This window comes from Dermacentor andersoni, chromosome 1 (genome assembly GCF_023375885.2).
Source record: "Dermacentor andersoni chromosome 1, qqDerAnde1_hic_scaffold, whole genome shotgun sequence".
Classification (NCBI taxonomy): domain Eukaryota; kingdom Metazoa; phylum Arthropoda; class Arachnida; order Ixodida; family Ixodidae; genus Dermacentor; species Dermacentor andersoni.
Genome location: NC_092814.1, coordinates 120,129,612 through 120,147,781, shown reverse-complemented (window position 1 = coordinate 120,147,781; position 18,170 = coordinate 120,129,612). Strand labels below are relative to the sequence as shown.

The 18,170-nt window shown below is 42.3% G+C and overlaps 1 protein-coding gene across 1 annotated transcript in view; it reads right to left on the bottom strand.

Moving 5' to 3' along the window:
- The window catches only part of Hr39 (Nuclear hormone receptor FTZ-F1 beta), a 155,437-nt gene that overhangs the window by 120,369 nt on the left and 16,898 nt on the right, over positions 1–18,170 (bottom strand). The window contains exon 2 of the mRNA XM_050193716.3: positions 308–492. Coding sequence (XP_050049673.1) covers positions 308–415 — 108 coding nt within the window. The 5' untranslated portion in view covers positions 416–492. The remainder of the gene's footprint in view (positions 1–307; positions 493–18,170) is intronic.

The following is an 18,170-nucleotide window of genomic DNA, read 5'->3' as shown; positions in this document are numbered from 1 at the left end:
TCACATTTTTGCAAAGTCTGCATGAAATGTGCTGCACTTTATTCCCCCCCATTTGCATTCATGTTTGTTGTAACATAGAAGTTTCCGTTTATATTTCCACACTCATTCCCACTTTCTAAATGCATTTCCACATTTCAAAAAGAACTTTTTCCACTTCAGTGTTAACAGGAAGAGTCAAGCTCAGCACTTAGCTGTATCTCCTATACCTTCTCCTACAGTCTGTTCAAGAAAGACAGAAGGAAAAAGAAAAAGCCAGAAAAAAGTACTTGGACAAATCTTGACAGTGGCACACTGAGTTGCAGCTCACCTGCATGACCTCTGGGTCGTCCCCGTCATCCTGGGGGGCAGCCCCCAAAGGGGGAGGGGGCGCCACGGGGCACACGCGCACTTCCTCCATGCTGCACTGCACCACCATGAAAACACTGGCGTTTCCGGGCCCTCAGCTGGCAGCTGCCCACAGGCTAGGGCCATGTTTGCACTGCTGCCTGTCAGCTGTAACGAGAACACTAATAAGCATCAACAAATTATCTGGCTACTAAATTGACATGCCCAGGTCTCCCTCAGTCTATAACACTGTTACTGTTCTATGTATAAAAAGGAAAACCAAATGACAATCATAAGGTTCATAGCATACTTTATTCCTTGGATACAAAATTTAACACCACATGGTTCAGTAGGCACATGATGAGCCACATTATGGCTCGCTGCATTGTGTGCACTCTTAGAAACTGGTGGTTCTATGAATGAAGTTACACAGTGGGCCCATGAAACCAAATATGCTCAATAAATGCACAGAAACAAGTGAAGAGGTCTGCATGGGGAAGAAAATGTCGAAGTGCTTTTGAACACTTGTGATATGGGTACCAATGCTTGTGTGAATTAGCAGTGAGCTTCATTTAAAAGCATACTAATGAGGAATATTGTTAAGCTTGAATGGTAAATTACACTTTTCAAATACCAAAATGGCCAATCTTACCGAGAGTGAAGGTCTGGTAAGATAGAAAAGAATCAAAAACAAAACATTGGTGGTGGAGGGCTCTGGATTAATTTTCACCACCTGGGTTTCTATAATTCAAAATGTGGTGCCACATAAAAGGGGTGAAGATAAAAGAAATACCACAAAAATAAATTTTCCTTTTCTTCAATCTACATTTCACGGCCCACCTGCTGGCAAGAAACTAGCTGAAAATGACATGTCGTTGAGTAAAAAAAAACACTATTTATCCTATTAAATTATTAGTTTCGCCTATGAAAGCACTGAAAATTACACATTTAATGCTGTTTGCCATTCCAAAACTGCTTATCAGTCAGGCCATGGGTCTTATTTGAAAGAGCATCATTCTGGCTTGCTTTCCTGCTAAAAATGAGCTTCAATGCTGCTCCGAAAGAAAGCTACCTGGTTCCCTAGCTTGAAATGTATATTTTCACACTTTTAATTTTTCCAAGCCATTAAAAATTTTTGCAAGGTGCAAATTTTGGGAGTGGCACAACTTTCTGCTACCCATTAAATTTTTTTAATAATATTTTTGTCTGAATGCTTGAGTATAGAGTGCAGAACTACTATGATAGTGTGTTTTAGGACACAGAGACATGATAAAATCTTGTAGAAATCAATAACAAAAATACACACTTGCAATGGTGCAACTTTAGAATTTCGGAATCTACATTATAGGTACAAACACTCAAATGCTAAGTCGCACTGCAGAAGCACGCCTGCTTAATTTTAGCTCTTGCTGCAGTACATTTTTTTCTTTTGCAGCTCACCTCCCCAATGTTTTTTAATTGACTTGGAAATAAGTTCATTGCATATTTGCAATCAACACACAAGACTGAACATTTGCCGAAAATTTCATGTGTCTCGAGTCATAAGAAAAATGGTTCTTTTATGAAGGGGGGACCAATGTCCCCCCTTAAGCAGCACAACACCCATAGCAGCAGCTTAACTAAACCTGCATAGCAATTTCTGTTAAGCAGATTTATTTTACAGTCATTCTATGGTAGACCAACCAAACACTTGCACAATGCTCCAAGTTCATCATACAGGTGTCTAATGTACTTTCTATGTTTTTGTAAGGTCAATAAAATATTACTTTCACACATTACTGTGGTCAGTAGAGTTTACTGAAAGCCAGATTTCATACATTTTTCTTTTTCTTCAAATAATAGGTGCTGGACAACGCCATTAATGACCTGGGGCAAATTATTTAGCTACATGAATGACGCTAAATTCTAAACTGCCTTCTACGAACAATCTTCAAGGTATAAATAAAGCATTTATCACATGAAGCATTTAAGAAAAATTGTTGCAGCAGGGTCTTCGCTTATGAAAACCATTCAGAGCAAATGAAAGTGGTTCTTACACCATACACTAGTTGCTGATGACAAAGGATACACGATGTGCAACCATAATGGCAGCAAGGGTCTAAAAATTGCCACTGAAAAACGACTTCATAATGGATGCAATTTATGCATGAGCTTTTCAAGGCACAAATAAAGCTAAAACACTTGGAGCAGGAACTTGATTATTTTCTCTCCACAACCTGACCCTTATATAAAAGTATGGTGTATAAAGTGAGCTGCAAAATATTGATGCCTATTTACTACTATACCACAATACAGCATTGACAATTTACAATAATGCCAACAGCCCTGTTGAAACACTGCCACATAAGCTATACCAATAGCAATAGAGGGTTCTAATGATGAGAAGTGCACATTTCATTCTCATTTGTAACATGACAGTCTTCTAATTACTGTAGCACTTGAGTGACGCCTGACAAGTGTTCTCTCAAACAAAAATCTTATTTTAATTACGAAAAAATTATGCAGATCCCGTGCACTGTTAGAATTAGTGCACGCAAAGCTTTGACATAGGTGCTTGTGTTAATAATAAAGCTGTTGACAATCTGTGATGTGATGTAGATACTATGCTGTGATGACGTCATGCATGTGATGACATGGCTGGTGCTGAAGCAATACACAAGAATCTGCGCTCGGCCTGTCTTCAAGTTGTGTTTCTATTTTTTTCAGAGCTGTAAATATATCAAAATACGTCAAAATGAATTAAGGTGACATGTGTCTGACTGCACTGTTTCCAGGATCGTCCCATGTTACAAACTACATTGAAACCCTTGTGAAGACACTTCAGTTGTGTGCTTGTCAGTTACTGCAAGGTGAATACGAAAGTACTCACACAAACAAATTTTAAATTTCACTTTAACAAAAGCGTTTTGTTGTTATAGCCAAAATGCACTGCATGTTGGCATTGAAAATTATATTAATGAAATTTTAGGGTGTTACATGTAAAAACCATGATCTGAAAATAAAAACATTAAAATTAAATTATCGGGTTTTACGTGCCAAAACCACAATCTGATTATGAGTCGCGCCATAGCGGGGCCCTAGGGTTCTTTAACGTGCACCTAAATCTAAGTACACGGGTGCCTTCGCATTTCACCCCTGTTGAAATGTGGCTGCCATGGATGGGATTCGATCCCACAACCTCATGCTTAGGAGCCCAACACCATAGCCACTAAGAAACCACGGCAAGCGACCATGATCTGATTATGAGGCACACAATAGTGGGGAACTCTGGATTAATTTTGACCCCCTGAAGGTCTTTATAATGTGCACCCAATGCACAGTAGACGATTGTTTTGCATTTTGCCCTCATCGAAATGCGGCTGCCGTAGCCGGGATTTGATCCTGCGACCTAGTGCTTAGCAGCACTATGCCATAGTCCCTAAGATTCACTAATGTTCCGTCTATTCGTGTTGTCATCATCAGGCTACTTTATCATCATCTTCACCCTTGCAATATGGTGGAGAAAAAACTTTGCCCATAGCAGGTAGCACATTAGGATCACAGTGATATTTTTTCCTCTTGAAATCAGAGAGTGTGAGTGTGCGTGTGCATGTGTCTCTGTATGTAAACTGAAGTTTGGCAAAGTCTATCCCTTTAAGCTCACTATTGTGAAAATAAGCATTGGCATAAATCAGTCTACAATATTGTTGAAAGAGAATGTCACATTGTAGCCCCTGAACCGGATTTCATGTGAAATGGTAGCCTCATCATATGATGAAGCAAAATTTCATGGCTAAAATAAACTGGAAAGTATGCATTCACAAGGATGGAAGTGGCCAAGAGAGTTTTCGAGCAGCTCTGAGAGCAGCAAATTTGGCACACTAGAACAGGTTGGGGGCAGGAATTGTTCGTTTTGGAGCAGAAAATATGCGTTTTGGAGCATGCTCGGTAAGGCTCAATATGAGTGAAATAGCGACAAATCAAGAAAATATATTTTTTATTTGACTTTGCAGAGCACTATTAGGTTATGGCGACTCAATCCTGTGTAAGCCCCTAAGGTAGAGGAAAGTTCACTAAAGAAAAAGAATGTCCTAAACACGACAAAGGAAACCCATTTGCGTTCCTCGAAACCATTATTAAGTTACATACTGGATGCACCAACTAAATGTGGCCAAGAAAAGAGAAATAACCAAGGAATTTGCGCGAACAACATTCACTGTATGTTGATAGGCCTTTGTTAATGCTAGTCAACAGTTATTTTTTTCGTTGTGCACAAGCAACTAATATTTAAGTTTAATTAGCTTACATTATTTACCTCACTTTTTGGATAAGGATACTGGGTAATGCAAATCCCAGGTTGCTTTAAATCCAGCAATCACTCATGTTTCAACAACCTCCTAAACTTTTTCATAGACATCTCGTCAATTAGGTAAGTTTATTAAGTTAGCGAATTAGATTATTCGTGCACAATGAACAAAAAATACTGAGGGTGACAACTGTGAACAACACCTGTCATCACACAGTGGATGCCATTTACGTAATGCCCTCAGTTATTTAATTCTTGGTGGCTTTTAGTTGGCATAGCAAAGTACCACAGAATAAATGCGAAGTTACTTTGATGGTGATTGCGTGTTTGCCAGTATTCCAAATAATTTGGGAAGAAGTAAGAAAACCTCTTGACACTTATAGAAAATAAGGGAAAAAGTGTTCAGTGGCTTTCCCATCAATGTCCCCGACCAATATTTTGCACAAGCACGATTATTAGGGCTGCCTGACAAAGTCAATGTAAAAAGGCGTCTTATATCTTTGAATGTCAAATAATGGTTTCTTAAAATTTTTGGACTTCATCTACGCAAGTTGTGTTGTGAACATCACTGCTGCAAATGCAATTCCTGTCATTTGCATATTTTCCAACCCTTTACGACCACCACTGGGCCACTACAGTAGACCAACACTGAAACTTTACATCTTAGGTTTGCATTTTGCGACTGCAAAAGTGCGATTTTACAGGGTGTGGTTGTGCAGAATATACAGTGCCTGGAATGCAAGCTTGAGTGATGATTACAGTTGCCTTTGGATATTTCTGGTCAAAAGGTTTCACGTGCATGTGCAAAATATATTTCAATGTTACATGCGTGGTGCTCGCCATTAATTGAATTTACCAATAGGGTGTACAAACGAGCCTTGAAATGTATAACCACAGACCGTGACTTATTCATTCAGCTGAAAGCACAGCTTTTTTTCCCGACTGCCCCATAGAATGAGCGCCAGTTCAAATAATCTTTAGCTGGTATGCATATTAGGCAAACACATAAGACTTATCTAAAACATTCGTAATGCAATGTATAGCACAAAGGACTCGATTTCCTGCGGCCAAGTTACAATGCGCCAATAAACATACCCTCAGTCCAAAGAATCTGATGCTCAAACAGACTGCTCTAAGCTGGCTTCTAGGGCTAAATGCTAGCCAACACATGCCTGTGCGACTTCATTTTAAGTTAGTGTTTTGGCGCAAGTTGGTGCAGCTCGGTGGTTTGGCGGAATTGGCGCAGCACTTCCACCCCTGTTTCACGTAGTCAGAAATATGTATAGTAGACTCCACTTCAACGCAACTTGAAAGGACAGAAAAATGTGTACTGTTCATCTGAAGTATCATTATGTATAGTAGACTCCATTTTAACGCAACTTGAAGGGACAGAAAAATGTGTTCTGTTTATCTGAAGTTTCATTTAAGTGAAGGGCACAAATATCACCAAGAATTGTTTTATCTGAAATGCGTTCTTGTTGATACTACTATGGTGGGAAAAAGAAAATTACTACACTCTGCTTCAACTATTACAGCTTCTTTCGAACAAGGTCATGTTCATGCATGAAAAAATTCCCAATAATTCTGCACAGCCCACACGTTCGAAAAAGCACTGCAGACATCTCTTGCTGTCTGGTCCAAAAACAGTAATACCTATGTCTTTGTCGATAAAATCACAGTCTTCAAGAGCTTCACACAGATGGTGTATACAACTGTCTCCTCAGAGAAGGTAACAAGAGCATCATTTGAGGTCTCATATTCCTGGTGGCGTGAACGAAGCAGTAGTGGCAGCCTAACTGCTATATCTTACCGATTCCATAGTGCTCTCTACCTTCTTGAGGATCATTACCTTCCTATAGCAAAGTCTTCATGATGAAAACACTGTTGCAACTTCAACATCCTTAATTTGCATTAACTTTCCCGCAACTGCCTAATGGATTGGAGTTTCTTCACTATTTATAGCATTGCCATTTGACATGTTTGTCAGGCTTTTCCTGTTTCATACACTGATGAGGCAGGTGGTTGTTTCGGTTAAAGATCTGTTTAACTGGAATTAACAAAAAGATGGGCTCCATCTAACCCAAGTTTGCTAACAATGGGCAGCCAACCAAAGTTGATGCCACTGTTCCATTTATCCGGCATTTCTTTGCAAGTTTTGTTTATCCAGAGTCCACTGTATATTACTGCCACAGCAATTAATTCTTTCTTCACCAAAAGCAACAATTGTTGCTATTACCGTACACATGTTGCCATAGGCAGGCCTTCTGTGCCTGATGAAAATGATACTTTCGACATCCAAAGTATGTGACACTATCACACTTTAAAAAACACAGTACTTTCTGCCTACATGAAGTCAAGCAGAACAAGAGCCTGACCTGGTAAGAACAAGGATGATATATCCTAAATAAGAAATCTTTTCCATGCTTCATATCGTTATAGTATGGTATATGCTGGCACCGCAAGAACGGAAGATGACGAGGTCAACTGTTTTCTGATACTGTGGTTCAGAGCCCTCGCTGTTGTGCTTAATTAAACACCGGTGCAGATCGCCTACACTGTCACATTCGGTGGATGTGCAGGGTACGCTCGCTACGATGCTGTGCTGTATCTCCGCAGTGCAGGCCACATCGGTTCCGTCACAATGTCTTCAAACGACGACTCCCCATCCACATCCAACCAGGTTTCATTACATCTAGACGCCCCATCCACATCCACCTAGGCTTCATTACATCTAGTGCTATTTCACCCTCGTGACCCAGGGATCTTCACCAGCACAAATGGCACGGACATGGAAGACTGCCTCACCTGGTATGAACGCGTCAGCGACCATAACAGATGGAACGCGACACTCATGCTTGCCAATGTAATCTTCTACCTGAAAAGCATGGTGCGCATGTGGTTGGTATGACACACACGAAGACTTGACTAGCCGGAAAGTCTGCAAACTAAGGATGCGTAACGCATTTGTAAAACCTGCTGGGCGTCAGCTATCAGCCACACAAGAGCTTGCGACACAGGCTCAGTCATCCAGTCATATATTTCCTATAAACAACACGTGCTGGCTCTTTGTAAAAAAGCAGACAAAGACATGTTGGAATCAGATAAAGCCAGCCATGTGCTGAAGGGAATTGCAGACAATGCATTCAATTTTCTTTTGTACAAGAATTGTGCGACAGTTGATGCCATCCTTGCGACTTGCTGATGCTTCAAACAAGTTAAAAGTCAACGCAATGCTCAGCGATTCGATCGCCTGCCAAACACCGCAGCTACTTCCTCCTGCATCAACGTTCCAGCAATTCGTCAGCCGTCAAGTACACCTCTTGCAACAGAGATTGTCCATCGGGAACTGGAGGCCATAGCTCCTATTCTCGACCGCTCGACAATGACATGACAATCGTATCACTCATTCAGTCTGTCATTCGACAAGAGATTGCCAACATGGGTCTCCTCAGTCAAGAAAGCAGCCGTCCGCTCCCAAATGTCCCAGTGGTTGCTTCAGCTGCACCGAGCCTGCAGTACCCACCAGTATGCTATCTAAACCCAGCTGAATGGCAAATATCAGGTGACTGGCCCATCTGTTTCATGTGCTGTCGCGTCAGCCACATCTCTCAGTACTGCCGCAGCTGCTGGTACTCATCTCCATGTTCCAAGGCCACTTTTGACTGTAGCTTGGCATATAACCCACGCGGCCAATTTTATGCTCTCTCCAATCCCTAGAATCCTCCAAGTGATGACGTCCCCGCTCCGTTGTATAATCCCAGCCGTTCACCCTCACCCCAAGCTCGACAGTCCCGCTCATTGCCGCGTCGACATTCACCATCTTTGTCGTACCACTGCTGCAACTCAGAAAAATAAATAATGCAGCATCCGGAGGTCACCTCCGGACGCTGCATGGACCGACCAGGACCAAAAATCTTCTGTTGACCTCTGCTCCTCGACGCAACCATATCGAAGTTCTCATTGATGGTCTGTCCATAACCGCTCTAATAGAGACAGGTGATCAGATATCTGTAATGAGCTCTGCCCTATGCCAACATCTTAAGAAAGTGCTTACACCTGCCACTTCCCCTTCCGTTTGCATTGCCAATAGCAACACAACTTCCATACTTGGCCTATGTACTTCCCGTATTAACATTGCCGACCATGTTTACTGCTCTTCCGGCGTTCTGCACTTCGATCTACCCCAATGTACTGCTGACGAAGCCACAGACAAGTTCTGCCTTAGGCGAGGCCAATTCGTTTGTCTGCTGCCCCATGCCACAACATACGTCTCAATGGTGCCCTTCCCTGCTCTCTCTGATGGAGACTACATGTCATATCCTGTCCTAGAAGTTCTCTTAAACCGCCATGTTACGTTACCCAACACCATTGTTACAGTTCAGAATAATCAAGCATGCCGTCCCATTCTGAACTTCAGTTCATCAACGCAAGTTCTTCTGCTGGATATTTCCCTAGTGGCACTGCATTCCTTGTAGCACTATACTGTTTTGCCACTGGCTACTGATCCTCAGCTTGACTTGACTGCTACAGAGTCGACTTCAACTTCCACGTATCAGGACCCATTATGCTGAATGATTTCCCCTGGCCTGCGACCTGATTATGCTGATGCTCTCTGCTCCCTCATAGCTTCGTACCAAGATATCTTCGATTTTGGTTGTCATTCGTTGGGTAAGACTACCCTCGTTTCACATCCCATAAACACAGGCAATGCCCTTCCCATTCACCGGAGACCTTACCATGTGTCAGCACCTGAACGCGTCATCATACAAAACGAGGTTGACAAAATGTTTGAGGAGAACATTGTAGAGCTTTCTTCCAGTCCTTGGGCCTCCCGAGTCATATTCGTGAAGAAAAAGGACAACACTTGGAGGTGTTGTGTGGATTATCGCCTATCGACATCTCAACAAGGTTACCAAGAAGGACGTGCACCCTCTTCCACGTATCGACGACACGTTAGACTGTTTGCATGGCACCAGGTATTTCTCCTCCATTGGCCTCCGCTCTGGGTACTGGCAAATTACTGTTGACAAACACGATCGCGAGGCAGCAGCCTTCATTACACCTGATGGCCTATATCAAGTTAAAGTCATGCCGTTTGCGCTCTGCAATGCCCCTGCCATCTTTGAACACACGATGGACTATTTTCTTCGTGGTCTTAAGTGGTTCATATGCCTCTGCTACCTTGATGATGTTTCTTGTTTATTTGCCCAACTTCAAAGCCATCTCCACTGCCTCTCCGCCATTTTCCAAAAAGCCGTTCTACAGCTCTACTCTGCTAAATGCAATATCGGGCGCCGTCACATCAAAGTCCTTGGCCACCTCGCCGACGCTGCCAGCATACAGCCTGATCCCGACAAGGTCTGTGCTGTAAAAGAATCACCGCTTCTACACTCGTCGAACGATATCCGTTGCCTTATAGGACTATGTTTCCTACTTTTGAGACTTCATTGAGAACTTTGTGGACATCGCCAGTCCCTTGACTGATCTTCTCAAGAAAGGCATTTCTTTTTCGTAGGGACCTGCTCAGGGTGCCGCCCTTTCCGAACTTATTACTAGACTCACAAATCTACCCATTTTGGCTTATTTTGACCTGGCCACCAAAACCAAAGTTCGTACAGATGCGAGTGGTCATGGTATTGGCGCTATTCTTCTCCAGCAACAGAGTGGCTCGTCCCGTGTTATTGCCTACACTAGCAGACTCCTTTCTCGTTCTGAGCAAAATTACTCCATAACCGAATGGGAATGCCTCGCTCTCGTGTGGGCCATTGTGAAGTTTTGCCCTACCTTTACAGGCAACATTTCCCTGTTACACATCGCCATGCCCTCTGTTGGCTATCTTTGCTGAAAGACCCTACGGATCGCCTTGACCGCTGGGCATTACAGTTACAGGAATACTTCTTTTCTGTCACAAAATCAGGGCGACTGCACCAGGACGCCAACTGCCTGTCTCGATATCCGGCTTGCCCCCCGATCTCACCGATGATGACACTGATGCCTGTGCTCTATCCATTACAGACTTTCTCAACATCGCCGTCAAGCAGCGTCGTGACCCCTCCTTACAACCTATCATCGATCGCTTCACCGCACAACCCTTGGACCCCCCATTCTGGCGCTTCGTCTTAAAAGACAGTGTGTTTACAGGTGCGACATTGATTCCAACAGCACCAAGCTTCTTGTCGTGCCGGAACACCTATGCTCAGATCTGCTTGCACAGCTTCATGATGCCCCCACCGCTGGCCACTTAGGCGTCGCTCGCACTTATGACCACGTCCATTGGTGCTTCTTCTGGCCTGCCCTTCACCGTTTAGTTCGACGATACGTTGCAACCTGCGAGAATTGTCAATGCCGCAAGTGACTATCCTTGCGTCCAGCTGGCATACTCCAGCTGATTGACATTCCCGGTGAGCCATTTTTCCGTGTTGGCTTGGACCTACTTGGAGCTTTCCCTGTGTCAGCACTTGGCAATCAACGGATTGCAGTCGCCACAGATTACGTGACTCGCTTTGCTACCATGTGAGCTCTCCCCCCAAGCTGCGCCACCAATGTAGCCAATTTGCTCATTCAAGATGTTATAAACTTATTCTACAACACGGTGCTCCTCATTAGCTGTAACGGATTGCGGCCATTGCTTCCTCGACAAAGTGGCTGACAATCTTCTACAATACTGCTCCAGTCATCGTTAGTTCACAACAGCTTAACATCCCCAAACAAATGGACTGACTAAGCGCCACAACTGCATGCTTGCCGACATGCTCGCTATGTCTGTGTCGGAAGATCATCAGGATTGGTGCTGTGCATTGCCCTTTGTCACCCTCGATTATAACTCTTCGCGCCATGACACTGCAGGTTATTCAGCTTTCAATCTTTTGTATGGCCGCAGTGCACTCCAGCCATTTGATTCCTTGCTTCCCACAGATTCATCTGCAACTTGCTCTTACACCCTGGATGCCCCTGCTCGTGCCAAAACTACCCGCCGCATTGCCTGTGACCGTCTTGTGGCTTCTCAGACTATTCATAAAACGCTTTACGATCGCCACCACTGAGATGTCTATTTTGATCCTGGCTCACTGGTCCTCCTCTGGTGGCATTCTCGTCGCGTGGGCCTCTTCGAATAGCTGCTGCCCCGTTACGTTGGACCCTATCACGTGGTACACCAAGTGACCGACTTGACATGCGAGGTCTCCCCTGTGGTTGCCCCCACTGTGTTTATGGCCCCAGCTACAGAACTTGTACACGTATCGAGGCTCAAGCCCTGCCACTTGGACTAGCACCATATACCTTAGGCAGATCTGGGACCGCGCTTTTGCCCCCAGGGATTTATGTTACAGTATGTATGGTATGTGCTGGCAGTGCGAAATTGGAAGACGAGGTCAACTGTTCCGATACTGTGCTTTGGAGTCCTTGCTGTCGCATTTCATTAAACACCAGTGCAGACCTCCTACACCGTCACAATATGCTTGTCAGAACCAGAACCAACAACAGGAAGTCGATTTTTATACACCGAATGAAATGTCTGAAAACAGAGTCCACATCCTTAAAGACATTTGAGGGTTTTGTACTGTAAATTAAAGGTGAGAAATAAGAGCATAAGGTACAGGAATAATCAATTACACAGTGTAAGAGTTGGCTTTTAAACTGCAGATCATTTTAAAATTCACATATGGGGGTGGGGGATAGAAGGTAGTACTTTGAGGGTTTTGTACTGTAAATTAAAGGTGAGAAATAAGAGCATAAGGTACAGGAATAATCAATTACACAGTGTAAGAGTTGGCTTTTAAACTGCAGATCATTTTAAAATTCACATATGGGGGTGGGGGATAGAAGGTAGTACTAAGTTGGTAAAGTCAGTTTCAAGATCCTATATCTTTGGTAAAACAAAGAAAACAAAGGAGAGAAACCACGATTTCAAGCTCCGAAGACATTGCACATAACTAAAGAATCTTACATAATTTCTGGCAGCTAAATCATATATACATTCCAACATGTCCACCTGAATTGTCTGCATAATACTGTTTTCATAAAGTACAGAGAAAATGCCAACCCCTGCAAAATTTCCACCCATGCACATTGGCACTACTTTAAAGGCAAACTGTAATGAAATTTTGCACCATGTAAAATACCTAGTTAAGATAGTGTAGCTATATATGAGCCTAAGCACAATATTTGACGTCTGAAATACGAGTGGAAGCGGCATGGAAAGCTCGCAAAAAGAGCCATTATTGCTCGCTGGAAGCGACGCATGAATTAGTGCACAATGGCGGGCTGAAAAATCTTGGAGGCAGTGTGCTGGGACTTGGTCACGACGACAACCACCGCATGCATGCGTCATCTGCTCAAGTGCTACTGAAAGGCTGCTAACAAGAACATTATGCAATTACTAGCTTTGCAGCTCTGCCAAGAATGCTTTAATGGTATATAATACTCATTTATGAAAAATTTAGCCATAGTGTAATTTTGCTGCAGTTGGACTTCGCCCCATTTTTAAAATTTATTACCTCTTTAGTTATCAATGCTCTCCATTAACAGGCTGCTAAAGGAACTCTGACAAGCTTTTAGAGATTTTATACAAACGCGTGCACCATGCAATGGGAACGCCAAAGATTTGAAAACAATGCCTTGTTTCTCTCCTGGCCTTTCTGGTGCCTCCTTAGAGCATTGTGATGTCAGCAGGGTGCTCCAAGTATGTCACCAGGGTTAAAAGCTGTTGATTGGTTGGTCGTCGAGGAACGACAGCGCCAACATGACCAGAGCCCACTGTGAGTACGGAGGGGGGCTTGCCCACTGTGCGCCACTAGACATTTTATGACGCTTTCATTTAGTCAGCTTCACACAGAAGGCGATTAGGGGCGAACGATGGAGGAGCCTGTCTTATGGCGTGTGGACGCAACCTGCAGCTTTTGCTGCACTGCGTAGACTTGCTGAGCATATGTGGCAAGGGAGAGAGAGCGCCAGTTGGGAGAATCGCAAAGAGTGAGAAACAGCAGTGGCCGCGTTTTCAATCATCAAACTCCTGTAAATCTGCTATTGCACCATTTCACAATATTCTTGCAGTACTATATTCATACCAGATTAGTACACATCAGCCACTATGTAACTAATTGAGCTCAGCCTGGTTTAAGGGCCCTTTAAACCACATTATTTATATTTGATACTGTAAGCCTTACATGGGCTCATACAGGAGTGGGCACATATAATACAAGCAAAGAACGTCAAACAAAACATATAAAAACATATAAAATGGAAGACACTAACATAGTTAATATTGTTAACCTAACAGCTTTTGAAAAAAGAGTAAGCGTCTTTTTATTTTGGAAAAAAGAAAAAAAGAAAGAGAAAGAACATGCATGTATACATATACTAACGGATAGACGTGTGTTCACATACATGGGCACATCAGGAACAAACCAATTTCAGAAAGGCACTTATAAAAAGGTTAGATCACTGAAAAAACAGCTCGGGAGCGACAACTTTTTACAAGCTGCTTTCAGCAAAATAATTCTTCAAGTTTAATGGTGAATGCGTCCATTGATGATAAACCGATGCACTCACATGGTGGTTTATTCCAGAGTTCTATGGCAAAGGAAAAAAAAAGAATATTTGAAAGTGTCACAGCTCGAGTGTTGGTAAGGTGGTCTGACGTAGTCGCTCTTGTTGACAGCTATGTTGTCGTGATAAATGAGTATAAGAATTTCATAGCAGCGATACGTCGACGGCTTTCCAGGGTTTGTATGGAGTAGGGGGCATATACACTTACAGTGGCAGATTTTACAAATGATCATTCATTGTGCAAAGAGCAGCTGAGAGTCATTCCATGCCAAACATCCCAGACATTGCACTCAAATCATCTCACATTCCTACATAAAAAATCTTCACAGTTCAATTTGCCACATAGAGTGTTTCCTCCGAGTTCTATTCTAAAAGGAAAATGATTCATCATGTCACCAACCACTGTATTTTCTCCTAGGAGGAAAAGCTACCTATAGTATAAGAATATGGGCTGCAGCGGTCGCATTTCAATGGGGGTGAAATGGAAAAATGCCATGTCCTGTGCATTGAGGGCATGTTAAAGATCCCCTGGTGGTCAAAATTAATCCGGTGATGGATTAATCACCCACTATGGCATGCCTCATAAGCAAATTATGGTTCTAGCCCATAAAACCCCAGAATTCAATTCAGTATAAAAATGTATTAAATTGAAGTTCCATGCGAAATTTTAAAGAACAATTGCATAATCCAGCAGCTTAGTTCATTAACAGCTGGGTGCCAGTTAGAGTCATTCTTTATATCTGTAACTTAGTACTCCCTTAATAAAATTTCAAAATGTGCAATTTCTGCAAACCTGTACTAAAATCTTTCCTGGTGGTATCTAGTATAGTCACATATGCACCCACCAGTCATATAGTACTCAATATGTACATTTTCTTGCCAATTATTTGAACCATTTGTTAAAGAAAAAAATCAAATTCCTGAAAGACTGCAATAAAATGCACAAAGAGGCACTAATTTCAGATTTTAGTCATTCTAAGTAAAGATGCATGACTACATGCTCGTAATAGTGCACATGTTAAATATTGAGCCCGTGAAATGTAGTGAGAGTTTATTTTAAAGCTAAGCAATCTAGCCTTGCTCAGTGCTACAAGTCAACTTCAGTGCCATCTTAGTTGGTGCATATGTGTCAAGATGCAAGTGCCATGTCTCCTGTGGGATTGATTTTTGAGTACATAGACAACATGTCTGCAAGCATGTTTCATTGTCGTGCTTAGGTATATTTATTTATTCTCGTCTTGATATTGCATGTAATGAATCATGGCTGTGTGGCTCTTGCATGAACACATTTCAATAAGATCAGGCATCATGAGCTGTGACATGATCATATGCATTTCAGGTGAACTATGGTGTTCATGCACTTTTGGAGAGTTTTGCTTCTCGGCTGCTGCATGAGACACAAGCCCGATGTGGAAATTGAAAGTGATGTGGACATATAACGAAGGAGCCATTGTGTCCCCCAACGGTCTATCTGACTTGAGCAACACATTAGACAAGAGACAGAGATAAAGAAGACAATGTACCGCTGTCTTTCTGTCCATCATCTTTTGAGTACTGCTGATTTCAAAGATGAATCATTACGAACTAGTTCAAATGTCACTTTCACTAGCTCTCAAGGCAAGTTGCTGCACTCAAGAATGGTGTCAGCTGGCACCAACTGGTCCAGTGACCTGTTACCTTTTGTCCATGCAAGAAGCTGGAATGGTGTCATTATATGGCTGTGGTGGGTCACTAAAAGCTTGCTTTTGTTGCGAGGCACTTAACGGTACCTTCTAAACCCTTGCCAACCCTTTTGCCTTAAAGTGCCGAAAAAAAAAAAAATTACACTGCTGCATCACCAAAATCATTTTTGTCGCTGCAGAGGTTTAGAAAGTTCTTTTTTATTCTTTTACTGACATCCTGTACTGTCAACAAAGTTATTTTTTCCTGTTTCCAGTGATTCACTCTTCAGATTGGCGATTTTTTTTTTTTTATGCAAGCACCACAGCTTGTGTCATGCCGAAAAATGTCAGAGGTTATTACAAAAGATCTCACTGAAAATTTTCAGTTATTCTCTTCCATGCGTGTATATATGACAAATGGATGAATGGAGGCCTGCATTGTTTTAATGAAATTAATGTGGGGCGTAGGCCTCTCTGTCCCGATGTGGGAGAGGCCCGCATCAGTCCCAGACTGATCCCTCAGGACCTAAATAAAGTTCTTCATACCATAGCACGTGTAGTGCAACACGTGCACACCAATGAGAATACTGCTGAAATTGACCTGTAGCGCTGAAAAACATAGGTCGCTTCTTTACAAATTCTTTTTTTTTTGCTTTAAAAAATTATTCAAATATATTTCACCAGCTCAATATATAACACATGCACTGTTATGAGCACCTATTCCAGCATTTAAGCTTTGACAATGCTGTAATAAATGTTTTGGCACTTCTGCCATGTCAGAGGTGTACCTTTCAAACATTAGGAGTAGGCAGCGTGTATAGAATTCACTTTTGGAATGGTCACTGTATTGCTGGCTTATTGCCAAAATCACATTACTTAAAATGCATTTTTGACATTTAGCTCAAGCTACGAAAAAGACAAATATCTTGAAAATTGGAGTTCATCATGAACCAAGAGGCACAATTATAATAACAACACACCCTTTACACACGTTCACGATAACTATGCCATTCACGTAAACTATATGTGCCCCCCTCCTCCCTCCTCACACACAAAGACATGCACGTGCACACCACACACATTATAACCGAAAATTTACACAAGGGTCCCACCACCTGTGGCAACTCAAATTCAGGAAAGTAGATGGTGTGTGCTTGAATTCTGCTGCAGTGAAACATTTTGATGTAACTCTTCCTCCAGTCAAAAAGTCTTTTCACCATTTTTAGATTCTTCTTCAGAGCTATCTGCAAATTTCTGCACATGAGAGATGAGAGGTGGAAGCAGTATTTGACCAATCAAAAGTAGCAGTATGTTTTGACTACACAGCAATGAAAAGCACACAGATTTTCAATGTTTCCCGACTTCTCTAGGTTCATCGTGACTTTCTCCATAAAAATTTCACAAGTAAACAGAAGACCACAACTGTTTCTTCAATGCAAGTTTTTTCACACGGTCCGAAGAGTTGGGCAATCCAGAAGAAACAAAACTTGGGGGAAATTTAATTACACTGACAGCAGGAAAAATGTAAATACAGCAAACTTCCGTTAATTCAATTTTTTGGTTGATTCGATCGCAACCAAAGGTCCTGGCCCACAGCTGTTTATTTCTATAGGCCCAAACTTTCCTTATTTCAGCCCTGAAATTGGTCTTCGCCGAATAATTCCAACTTGGCTGGTCAGCACACAAGCGCCTATCTCCAACGGTGACCCCGGTGCTGACGCCATGGGCAGCAGCATCTGTTTTGACTGTGCTTGGGGCACAGTGAATGCATCAAACACACGTCATCTCCAGTTTGAAAATGCCTATTTTTGGCCTGAGCACCAGTGCCAGCAGCAAAACCAGAAAAGACGAGTGTTTTTGTTTATAAATTTAGAAACTTCTGCAGGAAAATGCACTTCAAGTTAAGTGGCTAGATTATCACTTGCAACACCGTACGAGCAAATGGTGTCTAATGAAGGAAATAAAATCTTGCAAGCCGTCTAAATTTCAACCACTTATTATTGGGTGTTATGAGACACGTGATCATGACGTGATAAAATTTAAATAATAGTATGACGACTGTAAGCAAGGACAACTTATCAAGCTAAAAAAAAGGGGGGGGGGGGTCTTTGAAAAAGTCAGCAACCAGTGAGCATAGTTCTTAAAAGTTAAGAACTTGCTTGTCAGACCCAGATAGACTATTTTCTGTTACTTTTGAATATCGGGGTAAAATGGTTATTTCAAGCCAAATGCACCAGCCATGATGACTACCACCTTCAATTTGTATTTAGAAAAACTGTGGCTAACTACTACACTTAGTGAAGTGCGTTCCCATAATATTTCTAGCAGAAAAAAAAAATTGTGTACTGCAGTGC